Source organism: Hyperolius riggenbachi, chromosome 3 (assembly GCF_040937935.1).
Source record: "Hyperolius riggenbachi isolate aHypRig1 chromosome 3, aHypRig1.pri, whole genome shotgun sequence".
NCBI lineage: Eukaryota > Metazoa > Chordata > Amphibia > Anura > Hyperoliidae > Hyperolius > Hyperolius riggenbachi.
This window is the reverse complement of record NC_090648.1, coordinates 1,709,588-1,737,328: the sequence shown is the minus strand read 5'-3', so window position 1 is coordinate 1,737,328 and position 27,741 is coordinate 1,709,588. Positions and strand designations below refer to the sequence as shown.

The window sequence follows — 27,741 nt, the reverse complement described above, 5'->3', positions numbered from 1 at the left end:
ACTGGCACTCCTCTCATGTGACCACTGACAGGAATTCCTCTCATGTGACCACTGTCAGGAACTCCTCTCATGTGACCGCTGACAGGAACACCTCTCATGTGATCGCTGACAGGAGCTCATCTCATGTGACCACTGACAGGAATTCCTCTCATGTGACCACTGACAGGAGCTCCTCTCATGTGACCACTGACAGGAGCTCCTCTCATGTGACCGCTGACAGGAACACCTCTCATGTGAGCACTAACAGGAGCTCCTCTCATGTGACCACTGACAGAAACACCTCTCATGTGACCACTGACAGGAACTCCTCTCATGTGACCGCTGACAGGAACACCTCTCATGTGACCGCTGACAGGAACATCTCTCATGTGACCACTGACAGGAACTCCTCTCATGTGACCACTGAGAGGAACTCCTCTCATGTGACCGCTGACAGGAACACCTCTCATGTGACTGCTGACAGGAACTCCTCTCATGTGACTGCTGACAGGAACTCCTCTCATGTGACCGCTGACAGGAACACCTCTCATGTGACCGCTGACAGGATCTCCTCTCATGTTACCGCTGTCAGGAACTCCTGTCATGTGACCGCTGCAAGGAACACCTCTCATGTGCTCATGTGCCCGCTGAAAGGAACACCTCTCATGTGACCACTGACAGGAACATCTCTCATGTGACCACTGACAGGAACTCCTCTCATGTGACCACTGACAGGAACTCCTCTCATGTGACCACTGACAGGAATTCCTCTCATGTGACCACTGTCAGGAACTCCTCTCATGTGACCGCTGACAGGAACACCTCTCATGTGACCGCTGACAGGAACACCTCTCATGTGACCGCTGACAGGAGCTCATCTCATGTGACCACTGACAGGAACACCTCTCATGTGATCGCTGACAGGAACTCCTCTCATGTGACCGCTGACAGGAACTCCTCTCATGTGGCCGCTGTCAGGAACTCCTCTCATGTGACCACTGACAGGAACTCCTCTCATGTGACCGCTGACAGGAACACCTCTCATGTGGCCAGCAACAGGAGCTCCTCTCATGTGACCACTGACAGGAGCTCCTCTCATGTGACCACTGACAGGAACTCCTCTATGTGACCGCTGACAGGAACACCTCTCATGTGACCACTGACAGGAGCTCCTCTCATGTGACCACTGACAGGAGCTCCTCTAATGTGACCACTGACAGGAACTCCTCTCATGTGACCGCTGACAGGAAGACCTCTCATGTGAGCACTAACAGGAGCTCCTCTCATGTCACCGCTGACAGGAACACCTCTCATGTGACCACTGACAGGAACACCTCTCATGTGACCACTGACTGGAACTCCTCTCATGTGACCACTGACAGGAACTCCTCTCATGTGACCGCTGACAGGAACTCCTCTCATGTGACTGACAGGATCTCCTCTCATGTGACTGCTGTCAGGAACTCCTCTCATGTGACCGCTGCAAGGAACACCTCTCATGTGACCACTGACAGGAGATCATCTCATGTGACCACTGACAAGAGCTTCTCTCATGTGACCGCTGTCAGGAGCTTCTCTCATGTGACTGTTGTCAGGAGCTTCTCTCATGTGACCGCTGACAAGAACTCTCATGTCACCGCTGTCAGGAACTCCTCTCATGTGACAGCTGACAGGAACTCCTCGCATGTGACCACTGACAAGAGCTCCTCTCATGTGATAGATATGCAAGTCTCTGATTAGTGAAGGTCATGTCTAGGAGACGTCATGGAGAAGCATGTGATCAGTGTGGCCAGGTGATAGATACACCTCTCATGTGACTGCTGATAGGATCACCTCTCATTTGACCGCTGACAGGAACTCCTCTCATGTGACCACTGACAAGAACACCTCTCACGTGACCACTGACAGGATCACCTCTCATGTGACCACTAACAGGAGCTCCTCTCATGTGACCACTGACAGGAATTCCTCTCATGTGACCACTGTCAGGAACTCCTCTCATGTGACCGCTGACAGGAACACCTCTTATGTGACCGGTGACAGGAACACCTCTCATGTGTCCGCTGACAGGAGCTCATCTCATGTGACCACTGACAGGAATTCCTCTCATGTGACCACTGACAGGAGCTCCTCTCATGTGACTGGTGACAGGAACACCTCTCATGTGACCGCTGACAGGAACACCTCTCATGTGACCACTGACAGGAACTCCCCTCATGTGACTGCTGACTAGCACTCCTCTCATGTGACCACTGACAGGAATTCCTCTCATGTGACCACTGTCAGGAACTCCTCTCATGTGACCGCTGACAGGAACACCTCTCATGTGATCGCTGACAGGAGCTCATCTCATGTGACCACTGACAGGAATTCCTCTCATGTGACCACTGACAGGAGCTCCTCTCATGTGACCACTGACAGGAGCTCCTCTCATGTGACTACTGACAGGAACTCCTCTCATGTGACCGCTGTCAGGAACCTCTCATGTGACCACTGACAAGAGCTCCTCTTATGTGACCGCTAACAGGAGTTTCTCTCATGTGACCACTGTCAGGAACTCCTTTCATGTGACTGCTGTCAGGAGCTCCTCTCATGTGACCGCTGTCAGGAACTCCCCTCATGTGGCCGCTGTCAGGAACACCTCTCATGTGACTGCTGACAGGAGCTCCTCTCATGTGACCGCTGTCAGGAACTCCTCTCATGTGACCGCTGTCAGGAGCTCCTCTCAGGTGACCGCTGTCAAGAACACCTCCCATGTGACTGCTGACAGGAGCTCCTCTCATGTGACCACTGACAGGAACTCCTCTCATGTGACCACTGACAGGAACACCTCCCATGTTACCGCTGACAGGAGCTCCTCTCATGTGACCGCTGTCAGGAACTCCTCTCATGTGATCGCTGTCAGGAACACCTCCCATGTGACCGCTGACAGGAGCTCCTCTCATGTGACCGCTGACAGGAGCTCCTCTCATGTGACCACTGACAGGAACACCTCCCAGGTTACCGCTGACAGGAGCTCCTCTAATGTGACCGCTGTCAGGAACTCCTCTCATGTGATCGCTGTCAGGAACACCTCCCATGTGACCACTGTCAGGAGCTCCTCTTATGTGACCGCTGACAGGAGCTCCTCTCATGTGACAGCTGACTGGAACTCCTCCCATGTGACCGCTGACAGGAGCTCCTCTTATGTGATCGCTGTCAGGAGCTCCTCTCATGTGACCGCTGACAGGAACACCTCCCATGTAACCGCAGTCAGGAGCTCCTCTTATGTAACCGCAGTCAGGAGCTCCTCTCATGTAACCGCAGTCAGGAGCTCCTCTCATGTAACCGCTGACAGGAGCTCCTCTCATGTGACCGCTGACAGGAACTCCTCTTATGTGACCGCTGACAGGAACACCTCCCATGTGACCGCTGACAGGAGCTTCTCTCATGTGACCGCTGTCAGGAGCTCCTCTCATGTGACCGCTGTTAGGAACTCCCCTCGTGGCTGCGTACCGGAACCCTCTCTTGTGTCCTCCATTATCCCTTTTCTGCAAAACAGTCATTTTTCTCTTCTCTCATATCCTCCCAATCCCATAATCCAAAGCTCTTGTTTAGCACTTTTAACTCCCTTCTCCGTCCCCCTCCTCCTCCTCCTTCATGCTTATCAGCTGAAGAATTTGCAACATACTTCACTGATAAAATTGACAAAATCCGAAGTGGTTTTTCCATGCGGCCATCTAATTCCATCCACATCTCACTTCTTGAATGCTCTGTATCTGCCTTCTCCCCACTCTCTGAATATTCTCTCCTCTCTTATCTCCAAATTTCATTTTACCACCTGTTCTTTGAGACTTATTCCCTCCCATCTCATTTCACAGCTATCCTCATACCCTATCCCTGCACTAACATCGCTATGTAACCCCTCTCTCTCTGCTGGTATCTTTCCATCCTCACTCAAAAAGACTGTTGTGACACCACTACTTGAAAAAAGATCTCCAGATCCCACCAACTCGCCAACTATCGGGCTGTGTCATTTCTTCCATTTGCTTCCAAATGACTTGAACACCATATTAATGCTGAACGAAGCCATTATTTATCTGATAACTCCCTGCTTGATCAGTTCCAGTCTGACTTTCACTCTGACCACTCCACAGAAACAGCTCTTATGGTTCATACTCACGGGCTACATTTGTGGCCTGTCGCTAGCACATGGGAGCGTGTGCACGACAGGCCAGCGACAGCTCGTCGCCAGGTCCCTCCGCATACACACGGCGGAGAGACCTGGCAACTGATGCGGCGGAAGCTGTCGCTGTTGCTCCTCCCCCCGCCGGAAGCCCAAGGTATTTACTGCTTGTTGCTGTCGCTAGTCCGCATACCCACGCGGACTAGCAACAGTCCGGCGGAGTTGCGGCGGCGAATGTCGCCAGGCGATTGACGGCGTCAATCACCTGGCGACATGAGCGACGGTTCGGGGTGCGCACACGTGACACATCGCATACTCACGGGCGACCTGTCGCCGCAACATGCGCGCGCCGCGTGTTGCGGCGACAATTGTAGCCCGTGAGTATGGGCCATTACTGAAGTGTCCAATAATCTTCTTATTGCTAAATCCAAAGGCCATTGTTCCATACTCATCCTTCTTGGTCTGTCGTCAACGTTTGACACTGTTGACCACACCTTACTCCTACAGATCCTTTCATCTGCGCTGTTACCAGTGGAAACGCTGTCCTGCTTCCCTCTGCACAGCAGCCACGGGTTACGCTGCTCTGACTGAGGTCTATCATCACAAGTTTGCCTCAGGCAGCAGAAAGTCTAGAAGCGGTCCTGCTGCCTGCTATATCCTCTTTCATGACCTCTCGTTTCTAAAAGCTTGCTATGAATAAAACAGAACTAAATTATCTTTTTCAAATAACCCTCCAGGACAGGTGCTACATATGAGATTTGGGCTCCGCCCTCAACAGGAAACACAAAGAACTAGCTCTCTATAAGTTCCACCCCTCAGTATTCACCTGCCAATTCTTTGTGTTTCCTGTCCCGGGAAGCCTCTAGCTCTCTACAGCTAGATATGTTCAGCAGCCAGGGAGTGCTGAGGCCATGGAACTTTTATAGGTAGCCCTGTCCTGGAAGGATTACTGGGGGTTTACCTTGTTTTTCCACGGTAGTGGATCTCTGAAGCATGCTGGAGGTCAGCTATGTAAGGAGAGACGGTGTTTGAGGCAGCATGGTGGAGGCCGATCGCGCGTCGGAGGGAAGCTTTCACTTTGCGGAGGCGGAAAGGTGACTTCCTTTGGCGGTAGTGTGATTCTCAGCGTGTCCAGAGCGGAGGCAAGGGCAATAGCGCTGTGAGCATGACACTTCCACCCTTACGGTGAATCCGTAAGATCCGGTATCCGGTACGCGCAGCTGTCAGAACGCCAAGAGGTCCATTCCCCACACCGCGGTTGGTGTTTGGTGGAGATGGACACGAGACAGAGGACGGCAGACCAAGTAAGTGGCAGCGGACATCGGAGGATGGTTGCCCGTCTGATTCTGAGGTCTATGCCTAAACCTGGCGCAGGGGAAGATTTTTTTTAGTTTCTTACAGCGCTGATGGTTGTAGAAAGTCTTTTGTCTACTATTGCCCATGGATTCAGCATTATGTTTATTTACCCAAATTGTTTGGTTTATGGGTGTTTAACTTAAGCATGTTCTCATGTCTTAAACTGCTGGATTTTATAACTTTGCTGCAGATAACTTCATCATGAGGTTTGTGCACGCAGGTGGACAAAATCAATTGATTATTTGTCCCAGCAAATGTGTTCTGTGCACATTTAATTTGCCACATGCATCTTGCCTTTGAATGGGCAGCATGATTTTTATATTATCATTTAATTTACTTGAATTTGAAACTTTGAAATTGGATTAAGTTTCACTGTTATACTTGATATATATGCCTAGCTTTATGAGTGGAGCTAAGTCTGGGTTTTACTGATTATGCCAAATAGCTATCTCATGGCATGTTAAAGTGGACCCAAATTAAAAATACAAGATTTCAGAAATAAAACCTATTTTCTAAATTATAATAATAAATAGCAGCCTTTTTTCAGCTGCATGATGACAAATATAAAATATTTTACATGTATTGGAGGAACCCCTCCCTTCTTTTCAAATTGCCGGGATTTTTCCGGCAAACTGGTGGAGTAGATGGTGTCTAGCAATGGAGGAATTGCTAATGGCTGCCCCCAGTATAACCCTAGATATAAAAAGAGAAGGGTGAAAAGCATGCACTGAAATGATCATAGATTTGAAGGAGTGTTTATTTATCTTTGTATGTGTCAGTGGTGCAACTTAATATTTTTAGTAAAAAAAAAATGTTTGGTTTGGGTCCGCTTTAAGTATTTATGCATGCTGGTTAGCAGACTTAATTGATTAAATCATCATTTGCATATTTTTCAGGATGCTATTGAGCCTACTGATAGCTCTGATGGGTCCAGCAATTGCCTTCTCTGTAGTAAGGAATTATATTAAGTCTGCTTTCACAGCTAGACGTTACAGGCGCACGTTAGTGCAGCCTGTAAACGCAGCCCACCGCACAGCAATGAAAAATCAATGGGCTGCATTGTAATGCAGCAGGTAAAGACAAAAGTGCTGCATGCTGTGCGTTATAAACGGCTAAGCCGCGTTAGACTGTTTGCACATGCGCAGTTATGTTGGAAGAGGAGGTCTCCTCCTCCGGCCAGCCACATGGCTAATTAATTTTTACTACACTGTGATGTGCAGTGTTTACTTCCTGGAGCGGCCGCTCTGTGTGGCAGTTGGCTGGTGGGACCACGTGATGCGGATCACGTGGTCTCCGCATCGCACAGCGCGAAAAAGGCGCACCAATAACTGCATAACGCAGTTCTTGGTAGCGTCCTCCTCCAGCACCACCAGGCGTTGCGTTGGGGGCACGTTATGCAACCTATAGCGTTCCCTAAAACACAACGTCCTGATGGGAAAGAGGCCTTGGGCTCCCTGCACACTGCAAATGCATGCAGTGTGCAAGAGGCCTTAGACTGGCCTAAAGTATCTTGTCAAAAATGCATTTAAGCATAAATAATGAAGATACTACAGCATCTTGCAAGGAGTTTGTTATCCATTAGGCAAGAAATGGTGGAAACGTTTAAAGCTTTTAGAGAAAGCCTTTCTTCTACTTCAGTTTCACAGCCGCTTCAGACTGCTTAAATTCAATCTACAAGACGTAAGAAAGCAATAAGGAAATCTGCTAGAATAATACTCTCTTCTGAAGAGGAAGATGATAGTCAGCAGGAAGTTGTTAATCCTGATTCCAAATCTTCTGTGGACTTATCTGTACAGAGTGAAGCAGAGGAGACTGTAAAGTCCTCAAAGTTTAAGTTTGCTGCTGGAAGAAACTGGAGAATTATTGAAGGCAATTCATTCAACTTGGGATATTCCACCACAAAAAAAAAAAAAAAAAAAAAAATCTGCAATATATATTTTTTTCATGCTATACACAGGAATGGAACCATGTGAGCAGTTATGTTTCCCAGTTCAGATTCCTCTATTAAAAACGTAATCACAGCTCAATAGAAAGAGCCGGATAAAAGACTATTTGTATCTAAGTACTCTTTCACAGTGCGTCATTAAAAAAACGCACGTTATAAATGATTCGACGCAGACTAACGCACAGCAATACTAAGTCTGTGGGACATTCACAGTGCACACGTTGGGTTTGTGTGTTACGTATAGCATTGTTAGTGCTGCATGCTGTGCGTTATACACGTTGTTAGCTGCGTTAGACGGTTTGCACATGCTCAGTAATGACTTAGAAGCATAGCTTTCATTGCCTGTAGGCCATACTGTATTTGACAATACGAGCCATTAACTGGCGATGCAACTTTTTGGGGGCGTTGCGTTGTAAGTTGGCGTTGCGATTGTAACGTTGCATCAAAACGCAACGTCCCACTGTGAAAGTAGCCTCAGGGTTTGAAAAGGCGTTTTCCATTTTCTGAGGAAGACGCTAAGCCTGGGGATTCATGCTCTAAACTTGATGCTGCATTTAGTCAGGTTGGAAGATGAATGAGTTAGCATTAAAGGTCTAAGGCTGCCTTAAAAACCCAGAAAATAAGTTGAATTTTCTCTTAAGAAAGCATGGTCTGCTACTGCTCCTATTCGGAATCACGTCAGCACCCAGAATCTTCACAATGGCAGAAATTGTGGGAACCCTACATTTAAAAAGGTGTTATGATAATGCCATACTTAGACAACCTTTTAGTAGTGACAGACAGTATTGTGAAGTGGAAACATCAGAGCTCTTGTCATCCAGCAGTTGGTACGAGCAGGTTGGTTAGGGGATTCCGACACAGGTTATTCAGTTCTTGGTGTTCAGAATCAATTTCCATAGCTTCGAAATTATTTCTTCCACAAGACAAGTTAGTCAAGATTCATGCCTTAGGGGAAAATTTCCAGCAAAAATCAATGGTAACAGTTAATCAAGTGATGAGTCTAATAGGATTTTTGACATCCACAGCACCGGCAGTGTATTGGGCATTGAAACCAGGGATGAGCAGAAACTACGCCAGTGCGAATGTACGCATCATAGTTCACATCTACGCATCGTAGTTCATAGGTCAAGTTTCAAAACGCTTACGAATTTACGCGTAGTGAAGTACTGCTACGCGTAGCTTACGCCCACTATGCGTAGTTGATGTGTGTATTGCGTAGTGAACTACGAATGCGTTTCTTGCATCTAATTTTCGGCGTGCGATTGTATGCTTACAAATTTACGCAGGGGAAAGGGGAATGTATGCATTGAAGAAGTCCCGGTATAAGCATTTATAGAGAAATTAATGCGTACATTTTTTTGCATATGAGCACAAGCATCCGCACACACTACGCTTCACACTATGCGTAATTGCGTAATTTTGATGCGTAGTCTACGTGATACATACAAAACGAATATTTGATATTCGCAACCCTAGTTTGGCGAAGTGTAATTGAGTAAAACCACATGTAGTTCCAGCGTAGCGAAGTTGGCTGACTACGACCATCCTTGATTGAAATGTGAGAATATTACAACAACGGCTCCTGCGCAGTTGGAAAGTAAGTCATGCAGCTTTAGACCGCATGGTGTCTATTCCAACACCGGTGAAACAATCACTCAGTTGGTGTATAATAGCAGACAATGTCACTCGGGGACGACTATGGTAGTTTCAGATGACAAAAGTGTTAACAGACGCAAGTATTCTTGGGAGAACCCACATAGATGGGATATATCTACAAGGAACTTGGTCAAAGCAGATTAAGACCCAATCTTCACATTTCGGAGAGCATCTGGGAGTGAAGAGAGCCCTAGACCATGCAAAATACAGGTTAAAAGACCAGCAGGTTCAAGATCAGGTCAGACAATATAACAGTAGTGATGTATGTAAACAAACAAGGGTGTACCAGGTCATCACAACTTCTTGATTTCACACTGCAGCTGCTAGATTGGGCGGAGGACAATCTTCAATCGATCTCAGCGGTTCACCTAAAGGGTTCATTAAGCAACATGGTGGATCTGTTGGGCAGGAAGAGACTATCAAACTAATGCTAAGTCCTGAACTGTTCAAGTTGTTAGCGAAAAAGTAGGGACAACCACAGATCGACTTTATTCGCCAATCTGGAGAATACTCAGTGCCACCAGTTCTTCTCTCTAGACCCAAGAGGCGCTTCGGGAGTAGATGCTTTGGCTCAAATGTGGGATTATCAAATATTTCCTCCAATACCGCTGTTACCAATAGTATTACAGAAGCTGAAATCGACAACAATGTATCTAATATTAATTGAACCAGATTGGCTGAAAATAATCTGGTATCCAATGATTAAGTTGATGCTGGTGGACAGACCAATGCCATTAACAGACAGACTAACCCTTCTCAAAAAGAAAAGACAAATGGACTCAGATTTCGAATCTTCGATTGACAGCTTGGTTTCTGAAAGGAAGATCTTAAAAGATAGAGGGTTATCTGACAGTGACAGAGAATATAATTAAAAGTAGAAAGAAAGTCACTAGAGCAATATATCAAAACTATTGGAAAACTTTTTGTCAATGGAAGAGAAAGACAGGACTCCGATCCAATAAGCTCGCTACAGTGTTAGAAGTTTTGCAAGAATACGTTGACAAAAATCTAGCGTTGAGTACCCTAAAGATCCAAGTGGCAGCCTTATCACTATACTTGGATGAGAGGTTAGCATTAGAACCTCTAGTTATTAGTTTTTTTGTTTGTCAGTTACAAATCAAAAGGAGTTCAAAGTCCTAGAGAGGTAACCGCTCACTCAACAGGGTCAGTGGCAACTTCCTGGGCTTATAGAGCTGGAGCAACAGCGACGGATATCTGCAAGACAGCAACTTGGAAATCCGTGAACACCTTCATTAGGCATTACCGACTGGGCTTATCAGCAGAAGAACAGGCATTTGGAAAAAAAGTTCTTCAGGCTGTTGTCCCGCCCTGAGGTTGGTATTTATTGCATATCATCTCATATATAGCACCTGTCCTGGAGGGTTATTTGAAAAAACCAAAATTAGCTTACCTGGTAATGCTGTTTTTAATAACCCCCCAGGACAGGTGACCCACCTATTTTGATATATATATATATATATATATATATATATATTTATGTATAATATTGACTGAAGCATATATTTCTGTGTGTTTATACGGATGTTTATGTACATGCAAGTTTTTTGTTAAATTGTTTGAAAGAAGAATCGGTATCAGGACAGTTAATTGGAACGTACTGGCAGGTGAATACTGAGGGGTGGAACTTATAGAGAGCTAGTTCTTTGTGTTTCCTGTTGAGGGCGGAGCCCAAATCTCATATGTAGCACCTGTCCTGGAGGGTTATTAAAAACAGCATTACCAGGTAAGCTAATTTTGGTTTTCCACTGTCTCTGTCAACCACTCTGCCAGAAATAACAATATATGTTAATAACACCCCTATAACTTTAGTTCCCAAAGCACGGTGCTTAGGGGTAATATTTGATTCTTCTCTCTCATTTATTCCTCACATTCACTCCCTAACCATCTTATCTCCAACTCAAAAACATACCTCGCATCCGACCTTTTCTCACTCAGGACACAACTAAAATGTTAATACATGCTCTTATAATAACTCATCTGGAATAATGTAACATACTGCCAACTAACAGACCCAACTTACAGGCCCCACCCAAGTCGGCACTGAACTGGCTGCTTGACTCACTCATCTCTCCTCTCGGCTCTTCCTCTGCTGCTCCTCTCTGCCAAGCTCTTCACTGGCTGCCAGTTACCCAGAGGATCCAGTTCCAACTCCTAACCCTAACCTACAGAGCGCTCCACAATCTCTCCCCGGTACATCTCCTCACTAGTTTCCAGATACCAATCCAACCGCAATCTCAGATCTGCACAGGACCTTCTTCTGTCCTCCTCTTTATTTACCTCCTCATCTTCACGTATACTTCTCACGTGCCTCACCCCTCCTCTGGAATGCCCATCCAAAACACATCCGTCACTCTCCAACCTTTGATATCTTTAAATGTGCCCTCAAAACACACTTTTTCCAACAAGCACATGCTCTATCTTAGGCCACCTCCCCTTTGACTTCTGGCCAAGTTACACTCCTACTAGATATCCTAAAACCCACTGCCTCTAGGTAGGAATATAGTATACTACCCCCACCTCTTGTTTCTCCCCATTCCTTTAGATTGTAAGCTCACAAGGGCAGGGCTTTCTCACCTTTTGTGTCTTGGAATTTGTTACACATTTATTTATATTAATGTTGTCACTGTAATTACGGATTGTGTATTTTGTATATTGGTGTATGTCATTGTTTGTGATATTTTGTACCCTACGTTTTTTGTCACAGAATACGTTGGTGCTTTATAAATCAATAATAATAATGATATCATGTGACAGGCACATGTGGACCCAGTGATGGCGGTGATGTGCGGAACCTTCATGCTGGTGCCCTTTTGTACCGGGCAGCTGAGCACCGTTATCTGCCCACCATGGCCGATGCCCTGGCACATGGGGCAGATGTGAACTGGGTACGCAGCGATGAGGACGGGCGGACGCCACTCATTCGGGCTGTGCTCTCTGTAAGCCATATTCATGTCACTTACCTTCTGTCTGTCCTTCCTCTGTGACGTGTCACTAACCTTCTGTCAGTCCCTCCTCAGTGACGTGTCACTTACCTTCTGTCTGTCCCTCCTCTGTGACGTCACATACCTGCCGTCTGTCCCTCCTCTGTGACCTGTCATTTACCTTCAGCCTGTCCCTCCTCTGTGATGTGTCACTTACCGTCTGTCTGTTCCTCCTCTGTGACGTGTCACTTACCTTCTGTCAGTCCTCCTCTGTGACGTGTCACTTACCTTCTGTCAGCCCCTCCTCTGTGACGTGTCACTTACATTCTGTCAGACCCTCCTCTGTGACGTCACATACCTGCCGTCTGTCCCGCCTCTGTGACCTGTTACCTTCAGCCTGTCCCTCCTCTGTGACCTGTCACTTACCTTCAGCCTGTCCCTCCTCTGTGCCCTGTCACTTACCTTCTCTCTCTCCCTCCTCTGTGACCTGTCACTTACATTCTGTCTGTCCCTCCTCTGTGATGTCTCACTTCCCTTCCGTCTGTCCCTCCTCTGTGACCTGTCACTTACCTTCAGCCAGTCCCTCCTCTGTGACGCGTCACTTACCTTCTGTCTGTTCCTCCTCTGTGATGTGTCACTTACATTCTGTCAGTCCCTCCTTTGTGACCTGTCACTTACCTTCAGCCAGTCCCTCCTCTGTGACGCGTCACTTACCTTCTGTCTGTTCCTCCTCTGTGATGTGTCACTTACATTCTGTCAGTCCCTCCTCTGTGACGTGTCACTTACCTTCAGTCTGTCCCTCCTCTGTGACCTGTCACTTACCTTCTCTCTGTCCCCCTCCTCTGTGATGCGTCACTTACATTCTGTCAGTCCCTCCTCTGTGATGTGTCACTTACCTTCTGTCTGTCCCTCCTTTGTGATGTGTCACTTACCTTCCACCTGTCCCTCCTCTGTGACGTGTTACTTACCTTCCGTCTGTCCCTCCTCTGTGATGTGTCACTTACCTTCCGTCTGTCTCTCCTCTGTGACGTGTCACTTACCTTCCGTCTGTCCCTCCCTGTGACCTGTCACTTACCTTCTGTCTGTCCGTCCTCTGTGACGTGTCACTTACCTTCCATCTGTCCCTCCTTTGTAAAGTGTCGCTTACTTTCCATCTGTCCCTTCTCTGTGCCATCTGTCTCTCCACTTACCTCTGTCTGTCCCTCCTCTGTGACGTGTCACTTACCTTCTGTCTGTCCCTCCTCTGTGACGTGTCACTTACGTTCCGTCTGTCTCTCCTCTGTGACGTGTCACTTACCTTCTGTCTGTCCCTCCTCTGTGACGTGTCACTTACGTTCCGTCTGTCTCTCCTCTGTGACGTGTCACTTACCTTCCACGTGTCCCTCCTCTGTGACGTGTCACTTACCTTCTGTCTGTCTCTCCTCTGTGACGTGCCACTTATGTTCCGTCTGTCTCTCCTCTGTGACGTGTCACTTACCGTCCATCTGTCCCTCCTCTGTGACGTGTCACTTACCTTCTGTCTGTCCCTCCTCTGTAACATCTTACTTTCCGTCTGTCCCTCCTCTGTGACGTGTCACTTACCTTCCACCTGTCCCTCCTCTGTGACGTGTCACTTACCTTCTGTCTGTCTCTCCTCTGTGACATGTCACTTATGTTCCATTTGTCTCTTCTCTGTGACGGATCGCTTACCTTCCGTCTGTCCCTCCTCTGTGACGTGTCACTTACCTTCTGTCTGTCCCTCCTCTGTAACATGTCACTTTCTGTCTGTCTCTCCTCTGTGATGTGTCACTTACAATCCGTCTGTCCCTCCTCTGTGACGTGTCACTTACCTTCCGTCTGTCCCTCCCTGTGACCTTTCACTTACCTTCTGTCTGTCCCTCCTCTGTGACGTGTCGCTTACTTTCCATCTGTCCCTCCTCTGTGCTGTGTCAGTTACCTTCCGTCTGTCTCTCCACTTACCTTCTGTCTCTCCCTCCTCTGTGACATGTCACTTACCTTCTGTCTGCCCCTCCTCTGTGACGTGTCACTTACCTTCCGTCTGTGTCTCCTCTGTGACGTGTCACTTACCTTCCGTCTGTCCCTCCTCTGTGACCTGTCACTTACCTGCCGTCTGTCCCTTCTCTGTGACGTATCCCTTACCTTCCACCTGTCCCTCCTCTGTGACATGTCGCTTACCTTCCACCTGTCCCTCCGCTGTAACCTGTCACTTTCTTTCTGTCCCTCCACTTACCTTCTGTCTCTCCCTCCTCTGTGACGTGTCACTTACGTTCCGTCTGTCTCTCCTCTGTGACGTGTCACTTACTTTCCACCTGTCCCTCTTCTGTGACGTGTCACTTACCTTCCATCTGTCTCTCCTCTGTGACGTGTCACTTACCGTCCGTCTGTCCCTCCTCTGTGACATGTCACTTACCTTCTGTCTGTCCCTCCTCTGTGACCTGTCACTTACCTTCTGTCTGTCTCTCCTCTGTGACATGTCACTCATGTTCCATTTGTCTCTTCTCTGTGATGAGTCACTTACCTTCCGTCTGTCCCTCCTCTGTGACGTGTCACTTACCTTCCGTCTGTCCCTCCTCTGTGACCTGTCACTTACCTTCCACCTGTCCCTCCTCTGTGACGTGTCACTTACCTTCCGTCTGTCTCTCCTCTGTGATGTGTCACTTCCCTTCCATCTGTCCCTCCTCTGCGACATGTCACTTACCTTCTGTCTGTCCCTCCTCTGTAACGTGTCACTTACCTTCCATCTGTCCGTCTGTAACCTGTCACTTTCTGTCTGTCTCTCCTCTGTGACATGTCACTTACCTTCCGTCTGTCCCACCTCTGTGATGTGTCACTTACCTTCCACCTGTCCCTCCTCTGTGACATGTCGCTTACCTTCCATCTGTCCCTCCTCTGTGACCTTTCACTTACCTGCCGTCTGTCCCTCCTCTGTGACATGTCACTTCCCTTCCATCTGTCCCTCCTCTGTGACCTGTCACGTACCTTCCGTCTGTCCCTCCTCTGTGACCTGTCACTTACCTGCCGTCTGTCCCTTCTCTGTGACGTATCCCTTACCTTCCACCTGTCCCTCCTCTGTGATGTGTCGCATACCTTCCGTCTGTCCCTCCTCTGTGACCTGTAATTACCTGCCGTCTGTCCCTCCTCTGGGATGTGTAGCTTACCTTCCATCTGTCCCTCCTCTGGGACATGTCACTTACCTTCCGTCTGTCCCTCCTCTGTGACGTATCCCTTACCTTCCACTTGTCCCTCCTCTGTGGCCTGTCACTTTCTGTCTGTCCCTCCACTTACTTTTTGTCTGTCCCTTCTCTGTGACATGTCACTTTCTGTCTGTCCCTCCACTTACTTTCTGTCTATCCCTTCTCTGTGACATGTCACTTTCTGTCTGTCCCTCCACTTACTTTCTGTCTGTCCCTTCTCTGTGACATGTCACTTTCTGTCTGTCCCTCCACTTACTTTCTGTCTGTCCCTTCTCTGTGACATGTCACTTTCTGTCTGTCCCTCCACTTACCTTCTGTCCGTCTCTCCTCTGTGACGTGTCACTTCCCTTCCATCTGTCCCTCCTCTGTGACGTGTCACTTACGCTCCGCCTGTCCCTTCTCTGTAACTTGTCACTTTCTGTCTGTCCCTCCACTAACCTTCCTTCTCTCCCTCCTCTGTGACTTGTCACTTATCTTCCACCTGTCCCTCCTCTGTGACATGTAGCTTACCTTCCATCTGTCCCTCCTCTGAGACGTGTCACTTACCTTCTGTCTGTCCCTCCTCTGGGACGTGTCACTTACCTTCCCATCTGTCCCTCCTCTGGGACGTGTCGCTTACCTTCCATCTGTCCCTCCTTTGTGAAGTGTCGCATACTTTCCATCTGTCCCTCCTCTGTGACCTGTCACTTACCTTCTGTCTGTCCCTCCTTTGTGACATGTCGCTTACCTTCTGTCTCTCCCTCCTCTGTGACCTGTCACTTACCTTCTGTCTGTCTCTCCTCTGTGACCTGTCACTTACCTTCTGCCTGTCCCTCCTCTGTGACCTGTCACTTACCTTCTGTCTCTCCCTCCTCTGTGACCTGTCACTTACCTTCTGCCAGTCCCTCCTCTGTGACCTGTCACTTACTTTCTGCTTGTCCCTCCTCTGTGACCTGTCACTTACCTTCCGCCTGTCCCTCCTCTGTGACCTGTCACTTACCTTCCATCTCTCCCTCCTCTGTGACATGTCACTTACCTTCCGCCTGTCCCTCCTCTGTGACCTGTCACTTACCTTCCGTCTGTCCCTCCTCTGTGACCTGTCACTTACCTTCCGTCTGTCCCTCCTCTGTGACCTGTCACTTACCTTCCGTCTGTCCCTCCTCTGTGACCTGTCACGTACCTTCCGTCTGTCCCTCCTCTGTGACCTGTCACTTACCTACCGTCTGTCCCTCCTCTGTGACCTGTCACGTACCTTCCGTCTGTCCCTCCTCTGTGACCTGTCACTTACCTTTCATCTGTCCCTCCTCTGTAACATAAACGGAGGTAGGAGGCACCCAGGTGGGTACTTAGGATTTGTTGTAAAGGGTTGATACACATATATGTATGGCTATAAAATGATTATGTATGTACATACTGATAAGACAAAAACTTACCTTAAAAAGTAGTCATTCATAAAAGAAAATGACTTTATTGGGGCACTTAGATTGACAACGCGTTTCGCGGTGTAAACCGCTTCATCAGGTCGTGTCCCAGTAAGAAAAGTTCCCCGTGTTCAGGCACCTGTAGAGAGGGCTCTAAGTGCCCCAATAAAGTCATTTTCTTTTATGAATGACTACTTTTTAAGGTAAGATTTTGTCTTATCAGTATGTACATACATAATCATTTTATAGCCATACATATATGTGTATCAACCCTTTAAAATAAATCCTAAGTACCCACCCGGGCGCCTCCTACCTCCGTTTATGCTGACTCTCCCCTGGGACTAGAGGACACCACCTTGGCAGGTGGTTTTTTCAAAGGCGCTGCGACCACCTGATTTATACAACAAGGCCGAGTGGGGATGGTACTTCCCCACATGCGACTTAAAGTGGTTGCCTTATACACAACCCGGCTTTGTGAGTATATCTACTACCAGATACTTTGCTGATCTTTTACGCTTGAGATAATACACCAGCTTGGGCTCCTGGTGTTTCCCTTTCCCCCGTTTTTTCGATCCATCCGGTATACCTCCTCTGTAACTTGTCACTTACCTTCTCCCTCCTCTGTGACATGTCACTTACCTTCTGCCTCTCCCTCCTCTGTGACCTGTCACTCACCTTCTGCCTCTCCCTCCTCTGTGACCTGTCACTTACCTTCCGTCTGTCCCTCCTCTGTGACCTGTCACTTACCTTCTGCCTCTCCCTCCTCTGTGACCCGTCACTTACCTTCTGCGTCTCCCTCCTCTGTGACCTGTCACTTACCTTCCGTCTGTCCCTCCTCTGTGACCTGTCACTTACCTTATGCCTCTCCCTCCTCTGTGACCTGTCACTCACCTTCTGCCTCTCCCTCCTCTGTGACCTGTCACTTACCTTCCGTCTGTCCCTCCTCTGTGATCTGTCACTTACCTTCTGCCTCTCCCTCCACTGTGACCTGTCACTCACCTTCTGCCTCGCCCTCCTCTGTGACCTGTCACTTACCTTCTGCCTCTCCCTCCTCTGTGACCTGTCACTTACCTTCCGTCTGTCCCTCCTCTGTGACCTGTCACTTACCTTCCGTCTGTCCCTCCTCTGTGACCTGTCACTTACCTTCTGCCTGTCCCTCCTCTGTGACCTGTCACTTACCTTCTGCCTGTCCCTCCTCTGTGATATGGTTTGGGACACTTTTGTCTGTATTGTCACCTCTAGGATTCCCTTGTTGCCTGTGAGTTCCTCCTGCAGAATGGGGCAAGCGTCAATCAATGTGATAAAGATGGACGAGGACCCCTACACCATGCCACACTTCAGGGGTACACAGGGTACGTGCCACACTTAGGGTGTCTTCCTTGATGGTGACAATTTTCATTGCTTTCCTTCTAATGTGACAAATAGTCAGGGTTTTTAGGTATAGAGAAACCAGACAGATGCCTGGAGTGACAGCTGCTTGAAAGGGGCACCAAGGATGTATGTATCAGTACACCGGGAGTCGCAGGATGAGCGAATGATGGCTTACCCTGCTGCCGCTCCAATACTTCGCACCAAGGATGGATGTATTAGTACACCGGGAGTCGCAGGATGAGCGAATGATGGCTTACCCTGCTGCCGCTCCAATACTTCGCACCACGGATGTATGTATCAGTACATCAGGAGTCGCTGGATGAGCGAATGATGGCTTACCTTGCTGCTGCTCCAATACTTTGCACCAAGGATGGATGTATCAGTACACTGGGAGTCGCAGGATGAGCGAATGATGGCTTACCCTGCTGCCTCTCCAATACTTCGCACCAAGGATGGATGTATCAGTACACCGGGAGTCGCAGGATAAGCGAATGATGGCTTACCCTGCTGCCGCTCCAATACTTCGCACCAAGGATGGATGTATTAGTACACCGGGAGTCGCAGGATGAGGGAATGATGGCTTACACTGCTGCCGCTCCAATACTTCGCACCAAGGATGTATGTATCAGTACACTGGGAGTCGCAGGATGAGCGAATGATGGCTTACCCTGCTGCCGCTCCAATACTTCGCACCAAGGATGTATGTATCAGTACACCGGGAGTCGCAGGATGAGCGAATGATGGCTTACCCTGCTGCCTCTCCAATACTTCGCACCAAGGATGTATGTATCAGTACACCGGGAGTCGCAGGATGAGCGAATGATGGCTTACCCTGCTGTCTCTCCAATACTTCGCACCAAGGATGTATGTATCAGTACACCGGGAGTCGCAGGATGAGCGAATGATGGCTTACCCTGCTGCCTCTCCAATACTTCGCACCAAGGATGGATGTATCAGTACACCGGGAGTCGCAGGATAAGCGAATGATGGCTTACCCTGCTGCCGCTCCAATACTTCGCACCAAGGATGGATGTATTAGTACACCGGGAGTCGCAGGATGAGGGAATGATGGCTTACACTGCTGCCGCTCCAATACTTCGCACCAAGGATGGATGTATCAGTACACCGGGAGTCGCAGGATGAGCGAATGATGGCTTACCCTGCTGCCGCACCAATATTTCGCACCAAGGATGGATGTATCAGTACACCGGGAGTCACAGGATGAGCGAATGATGGCTTACCCTGCTGCCACACCAATACTGCGCACTAAGGATGGATGTATCAGTACACCGGGACTCGCAGGATGAGCGAATGATGGCTTACCCTGCTGCCGCTCCAATACTTCGCACCAAGGATGGATGTATCAGTACACCGGGAGTCGCAGGATGAGCGAATGATGGCTTACCCTGCTGCCGCTCCAATACTTCGCACCAAGGATGGATGTATCAGTACACCGGGAGTCGCAGGATGAGCGAATGATGGCTTACCCTGCTGCCGCTCCAATACTTCGCACCAAGGATGGATGTATCAGTACATCGGGAGTCGCAGGATGAGCAAATGATGGCTTACCCTGCTGCCGCACCAATACTTCGCACCAAGGATGGATGTATCAGTACACCGGGAGTCGCAGGATAAGCGAATGATGGCTTACCCTGCTGCCGCACCAATACTTCGCACCAAGGATGTATGTATCAGTACACCGGGACTCGCAGGATGAGCGAATGATGGCTTACCCTGCTGCCGCTCCAATACTGCGCACTAAGGATGGATGTATCAGTACACCGGGACTCGCAGGATGAGCGAATGATGGCTTACCCTGCTGCCGCTCCAATACTTCGCACCAAGGATGGATGTATCAGTACACCGGGAGTCGCAAGATGAGCGAATGATGGCTTACCCTGCTGCCGCTCCAATACTTTGCACCAAGGATGGATGTATCAGTACACCGGGAGTCTCAGGATGAGCGAATGATGGCTTACACTGCTGCCGCTCCAATACTTCGCACCAAGGATGGATGTATCAGTACACCGGGAGTCGCAGGATGAGCGAATGATGGCTTACCCTGCTGCCGCTCCAATACTTTGCACCAAGGATGGATGTATCAGTACACCGGGAGTCGCAGGATGAGCGAATGATGGCTTACCCTGCTGCCGCACCAATACTTCGCACTAAGGATGGATGTATCAGTACACCGGGAGTCGCAGGATGAGCGAATGATGGCTTACCCTGCTGCCGCTCCAATACTTCGCACCAAGGATGTATGTATCAGTACACCGGGAGTCGCAGGATGAGCGAATGATGGCTTATACTGCTGCCGCACCAATACTTCGCACCAAGGATGTATGTATCAGTACACCGGGAATCGCAGGATGAGCGAATGATGGCTTACCCTGCTGCCGCTCCAATACTTCGCACCAAGGATGGATGTATCAGTACACCGGGAGTCGCAGGATGAGCGAATGATGGCTTACACTGCTGCCTCTCCAATACTTCGCACCAAGGATGGATGTATCAGTACACCGGGAGTCGCAGGATGAGCGAATGATGGCTTACCCTGCTGCCTCTCCAATACTTCGCACCAAGGATGTATGTATCAGTACACCGGGAGTCGCAGGATGAGCGAATGATGGCTTACCCTGCTGCCTCTCCAATACTTCGCACCAAGGATGTATGTATCAGTACATCGGGAGTCGCAGGATGAGCAAATGATGGCTTACCCTGCTGCCGCACCAATACTTCGCACCAAGGATGGATGTATCAGTACACCGGGAGTCGCAGGATAAGCGAATGATGGCTTACCCTGCTGCCGCACCAATACTTCGCACCAAGGATGTATGTATCAGTACACCGGGACTCGCAGGATGAGCGAATGATGGCTTACCCTGCTGCCGCTCCAATACTTCGCACCAAGGATGGATGTATCAGTACACCGGGAGTCGCAGGATGAACGAATGATGGCTTACACTGCTGCCGCACCAATACTTCGCACCAAGGATGGATGTATCAGTACACCGGGAGTCGCAGGATGAACGAATGATGGCTTACCCTGCTGCCGCACCAATACTTCGCACCAAGGATGGATGTATCAGTACACCGGGAGTCGCAGGATGAGCGAATGATGGCTTATACTGCTGCCGCACCAATACTTCGCACCAAGGATGGATGTATCAGTACACCAGGAGTCGCAGGATGAGCGAATGATGGCTTACCCTGCTGCCGCACCAATACTTCGCACCAAGGATGTATGTATCAGTACACCGGGAGTCGCAGGATGAGCGAATGATGGCTTACCCTGCTGCCGCACCAATACTTCGCACCAAGGATGGATGTATCAGTACACCGGGAGTCGCAGGATTGGGAATGATGGCTTACCCTGCTGCCGCTCCAATACTTCGCACCAAGGATGTATGTATCAGTACACAGGGAGTCGCAGGATGAGCGAATGATGGCTTACCCTGCTGCCACTCCAATACTTCGCACCAAGGATGGATGTATCAGTACACCGGGAGTCGCAGGATGAGCGAATGATGGCTTACCCTGCTGCCGCTCCAATACTTCGCACCAAGGATGGATGTATCAGTACACCGGGAGTCGCAGGATGAACGAATGATGGCTTACCCTGCTGCCGCTCCAATACTTCGCACCAAGGATGTATGTATCAGTACACCGGGAGTCGCAGGATGAGCGAATGATGGCTTACCCTGCTGCTGCTCCAATACTTCGCACCAAGGATGTATGTATCAGTACACCGGGAGTCGCAGGATGAGGGAATGATGGCTTACCCTGCTGCCGCACCAATACTTCGCACCAAGTATGTATGTATCAGTACACCGGGAGTCGCAGGATGAGCGAATGATGGCTTACCCTGCTGCCGCTCCAATACTTCGCACCAAGGATGGATGTATCAGTACACCGGGAGTCGCAGGATGAGCGAATGATGGCTTACCCTGCTGCCGCTCCAATACTTCGCACCAAGGATGGATGTATCAGTACACCGGGAGTCGCAGGATGAGCAAATGATGGCTTACCCTGCTGCCGCTCCAATACTTTGCACCAAGGATGTATGTATTAGTACACCGGGAGTCGCAGGATGAGCGAATGATGGCTTACACTGCTGCCGCTCCAATACTTCGCACCAAGGATGGATGTATCAGTACACCGGGAGTCGCAGGATGAGCGAATGATGGCTTACCCTGCTGCCGCTCCAATACTTCGCACCAAGGATGGATGTATCAGTACACCGGGAGTCGCAGGATGAGCGAATGATGGCTTACCCTGCTGCCGCACCAATACTTCGCACTAAGGATGGATGTATCAGTACACCGGGAGTCGCAGGATGAGCGAATGATGGCTTACCCTGCTGCCGCTCCAATACTTCGCACCAAGGATGGATGTATCAGTACACCGGGAGTCGCAGGATGAGGGAATGATGGCTTACCCTGCTGCCGCTCCAATACTTCGCACTAAGGATGGATGTATCAGTACACCGGGACTCGCAGGATGAGCGAATGATGGCTTACCCTGCTGCCGCTCCAATACTTCGCACCAAGGATGGATGTATCAGTACACCGGGAGTCGCAGGATGAGCGAATGATGGCTTACCCTGCTGCCGCACCAATACTTCGCACTAAGGATGGATGTATCAGTACACCGGGAGTCGCAGGATGAGCGAATGATGGCTTACCCTGCTGCCGCTCCAATACTTCGCACCAAGGATGTATGTATCAGTACACCGGGAGTCGCAGGATGAGCGAATGATGGCTTATACTGCTGCCGCACCAATACTTCGCACCAAGGATGTATGTATCAGTACACAGGGAGTCGCAGGATGAGCGAATGATGGCTTACCCTGCTGCCGCTCCAATACTTCGCACCAAGGATGGATGTATCAGTACACCGGGAGTCGCAGGATGAGCGAATGATGGCTTACCCTGCTGCTGCTCCAATACTTCGCACCAAGGATGGATGTATCAGTACACCGGGAGTCGCAGGATGAGCGAATGATGGCTTACCCTGCTGCCTCTCCAATACTTCGCACCAAGGATGTATGTATCAGTACACCGGGAGTCGCAGAATGAGCGAATGATGGCTTACCCTGCTGCCTCTCCAATACTTCGCACCAAGGATGTATGTATCAGTACATCGGGAGTCGCAGGATGAGCAAATGATGGCTTACCCTGCTGCCGCACCAATACTTCGCACCAAGGATGGATGTATCAGTACACCGGGAGTCGCAGGATAAGCGAATGATGGCTTACCCTGCTGCCGCTCCAATACTTCGCACCAAGGATGTATGTATCAGTACACCGGGAGTCGCAGGATGAGCGAATGATGGCTTACCCTGCTGCCGCTCCAATACTTCGCACCAAGGATGGATGTATCAGTACACCGGGAGTCGCAGGATGAACGAATGATGGCTTACCCTGCTGCCGCTCCAATACTTCGCACCAAGGATGGATGTATCAGTACACCGGGAGTAGCAGGATGAGCGAATGATGGCTTACACTGCTGCCGCACCAATACTTCGCACCAAGGATGGATGTATCAGTACACCGGGAGTCGCAGGATGAACGAATGATGGCTTACACTGCTGCCGCACCAATACTTCGCACCAAGGATGGATGTATCAGTACACCGGGAGTCGCAGGATGAGCGAATGATGGCTTATACTGCTGCCGCACCAATACTTCGCACCAAGGATGGATGTATCAGTACACCGGGAGTCGCAGGATGAGCGAATGATGGCTTACCCTGCTGCCGCACCAATACTTCGCACCAAGGATGTATGTATCAGTACACCGGGAGTCGCAGGATGAGCGAATGATGGCTTACCCTGCTGCCGCACCAATACTTCGCACCAAGGATGGATGTATCAGTACACCGGGAGTCGCAGGATTGGGAATGATGGCTTACCCTGCTGCCGCTCCAATACTTCGCACCAAGGATGTATGTATCAGTACACAGGGAGTCGCAGGATGAGCGAATGATGGCTTACCCTGCTGCCGCTCCAATACTTCGCACCAAGGATGGATGTATCAGTACACCGGGAGTCGCAGGATGAGCGAATGATGGCTTACCCTGCTGCCGCTCCAATACTTCGCACCAAGGATGGATGTATCAGTACACCGGGAGTCGCAGGATGAACGAATGATGGCTTACCCTGCTGCCGCTCCAATACTTCGCACCAAGGATGTATGTATCAGTACACCGGGAGTCGCAGGATGAGCGAATGATGGCTTACCCTGCTGCCGCTCCAATACTTCGCACCAAGGATGTATGTATCAGTACACCTGGAGTCGCAGGATGAGGGAATGATGGCTTACCCTGCTGCCGCACCAATACTTCGCACCAAGTATGTATGTATCAGTACACCGGGAGTCGCAGGATGAGCGAATGATGGCTTACCCTGCTGCCGCTCCAATACTTCGCACCAAGGATGGATGTATCAGTACACCGGGAGTCGCAGGATGAGCGAATGATGGCTTACCCTGCTGCCGCTCCAATACTTCGCACCAAGGATGGATGTATCAGTACACCGGGAGTCGCAGGATGAGCAAATGATGGCTTACCCTGCTGCCGCTCCAATACTTTGCACCAAGGATGTATGTATTAGTACACCGGGAGTCGCAGGATGAGCGAATGATGGCTTACACTGCTGCCGCTCCAATACTTCGCACCAAGGATGGATGTATCAGTACACCGGGAGTCGCAGGATGAGCGAATGATGGCTTACCCTGCTGCCGCTCCAATACTTCGCACCAAGGATGGATGTATCAGTACACCGGGAGTCGCAGGATGAGCGAATGATGGCTTACCCTGCTGCCGCACCAATACTTCGCACCAAGGATGTATGTATCAGTACACCGGGAGTCGCAGGATAAGCGAATGATGGCTTACCCTGCTGCCGCTCCAATACTTCACACCAAGGATGGATGTATCAGTACACCGGGAGTCACAGGATGAGCGAATGATGGCTTACCCTGCTGCCGCTCCAATACTTCGCACCAAGGATGTATGTATCAGAACACCGGGAGTCGCAGGATGAGGGAATGATGGCTTACCCTGCTGCCTCTCCAATACTTCGCACCAAGGATGTATGTATCAGTACACCGGGAGTCACAGGATGAGCGAATGATGGCTTACCCTGCTGCCTCTCCAATACTTCGCACCAAGGATGGATGTATCAGTACACCGGGAGTTGCAGGATGAGGGAATGAAGGCTTACCCTGCTGCCGCTCCAATACTTCGCACCAAGGATGTATGTATCAGTACACCGGGAGTCACAGGATGAACGAATGATGGCTTACCCTGCTGCCGCACCAATACTTCGCACCAAGGATGTATGTATCAGTACACCGGGAGTCGCAGGATGAGCGAATGATGGCTTATACTGCTGCCGCACCAATACTTCGCACCAAGGATGGATGTATCAGTACACCGGGAGTCGCAGGATGAGCGAATGATGGCTTACCCTGCTGCCGCACCAATACTTCGCACCAAGGATGTATGTATCAGTACACCGGGAGTCGCAGGATGAGCGAATGATGGCTTACACTGCTGCCGCTCCAATACTTCTCACCAAGGATGGATGTATCAGTACACCGGGAGTCGCAGGATGAGGGAATGATGGCTTACCCTGCTGCCGCTCCAATACTTCGCACCAAGGATGGATGTATCAGTACACCGGGAGTCGCAGGATGAGCGAATGATGGCTTATACTGCTGCCGCACCAATACTTCGCACCAAGGATGGATGTATCAGTACACCGGGAGTCGCAGGATGAGGGAATGATGGCTTACCCTGCTGCCGCACCAATACTTTGCACCAAGGATGTATGTATCAGTACACCGGGAGTCGCAGGATGAGGGAATGATGGCTTACCCTGCTGCCGCACCAATACTTCGCACCAAGGATATGCTTTATGGAAAAAAAAGCTAGTTCCATTAAGACAGGGATCAATTATAATTGTAGCACCTCAATTGGCACTTCCGATTAACATTATAAACAAAAGTTTGCTTTCTTAACACAGAAAGAATTTGCGATAATTCAGGTTGGAGTGAGCTTGAGATGTCTCCCAGTGCATCACTGCTGAATATATGCAAATTAACCATTGTTGCCTTTAGAAGCTAAACACACCTCCAGAACCGCTGGAATGCAATGATGTGTCAGCTTGTTAATATGTACAGAGCCATAATAATCCAACATGCATACAAACTGTTTCGGATTGTTTGATCCTCATCAGTGCATGGCATGGATTAATTTGGCTCTATGGAGTAGGGCTTGTAAATCCGAGAGGTACAGACTAACCAGCAAGCTCATGGTGACCCAGAACTCACTAGAATTACAATATTACTGGAGTAACTTTGGTTAATTTGCATATATTCCGCAGTGATGCATTGTGGGAAACATCTCGGAGCTCACTCCAACCTGAATTATCGCAAATTCTTTCTCTTTTTAGAAAGCAAACTCTTGTTTTCTATAGCATTTTAGTAAGGGGGCTTTTAGGACCATTGTAGTCCCTTAGGACCCGTTTCCACTGCGGCGATTTCGCCGCGATTCCGCAGAGTTTCCCCGCACATGATTCGCACGGGGAAACTCTGCCATAGGGGATGACGGGGCCGCGGCGGAATCGCTTGCGGGAGCGATTCGCCCGGAATACCCCGCAGAATTCGCCGCGGAGGCTGCGAATCCCATAGCCGTGCATGGCACGGCTTATGGGATTTGCCTGCGAACCCGCTCAGTGCGGCGTGCGTCTGCGAGATGTACGCCACACTAGTGGAGACGAGCCCTCACACACTCCAATGAGTTCTGGGTCACCATGAGCTTGCTGGTTAGTCTGTGCCTCTGATTAACATAACCAAGGTTTTCAGAACAGATAACAATCAGTGGGCTTGATTCACACAATGTAACGCACACACTGCGCGGGTTCATTTTAGCGCTTGCACGCTACGCACTACTACGTTAATTGGCTTAGTCGTGGGCACGCTAGTGTAGTACCGTGGTCGCGCTACAAGAGTGCACTCTACGCTGACAGGACCGTTCCTATCGTGGGATCCCTAACATTAACCCACACTGTGTGTGAATAAGATTTACTGAATCACCCCAAGGCAGGTACTCTTCATGAGCTAATTAGGCTGTAATTGTTTTGGTCTTTCTCCAATTGTTGGTCTACCCGGGGTATATGGACCCTCATCTATCTCCTCACACTTTGTCCTGTTTACAGGTAAGTTTTAATTAACTGAAGATAAACAATTACTGCTACAATAGAACTTTGGAGTGCCTCCTCCTCTCCAATTTTATTTCTCCTCTCGGTGTGTCTCCTCCGCTCCTGTAGATGTCTCCTCCCCTCCTGTAGATGGGTCTTCTCTCCTGTAGATGTGGCTCCTCCCCTTATGTTAAAATCTCCTCCTCTTCTGTAGATGTGTCTCCTCCCTTCCTGTAGATGGGTCTCCTCCCCTCCTGTAGATGGGTCTCCTCCCCTCCTGTAGATGGGTCTTCTCTCCTGTAGATGTGTCTCCTCCCCTCCTGTAGATGGGTCTCCTCCCCTCCTGTAGATGGGTCTCCTCCCCTCCTGTAGATGGGTCTCCTCCCCTCCTGTAGATGTGTCTCCTCCCCTCCTGTAGATGGGTCTCCTCTCCTCCTGTAGATGGGTCTCCTCTCCTCCTGTAGATGTGTCTCCTCCCCTCCTGTAGATGGGTCTCCTCCTCTCCTGTAGATGTGGCTCCTCCCCTTA

General features: G+C 49.5%; 1 protein-coding gene across 1 annotated transcript in view; it reads left to right on the top strand.

The window, feature by feature from the left end:
• ACAP1 (ArfGAP with coiled-coil, ankyrin repeat and PH domains 1) overlaps positions 1–27,741 on the top strand; it is a 424,776-nt gene that overhangs the window by 351,797 nt on the left and 45,238 nt on the right. Inside the window, exons 18-19 of the mRNA XM_068273798.1 lie at positions 11,877–12,058; positions 17,880–17,989. Coding sequence (XP_068129899.1) covers positions 11,877–12,058; positions 17,880–17,989 — 292 coding nt within the window. The remainder of the gene's footprint in view (positions 1–11,876; positions 12,059–17,879; positions 17,990–27,741) is intronic.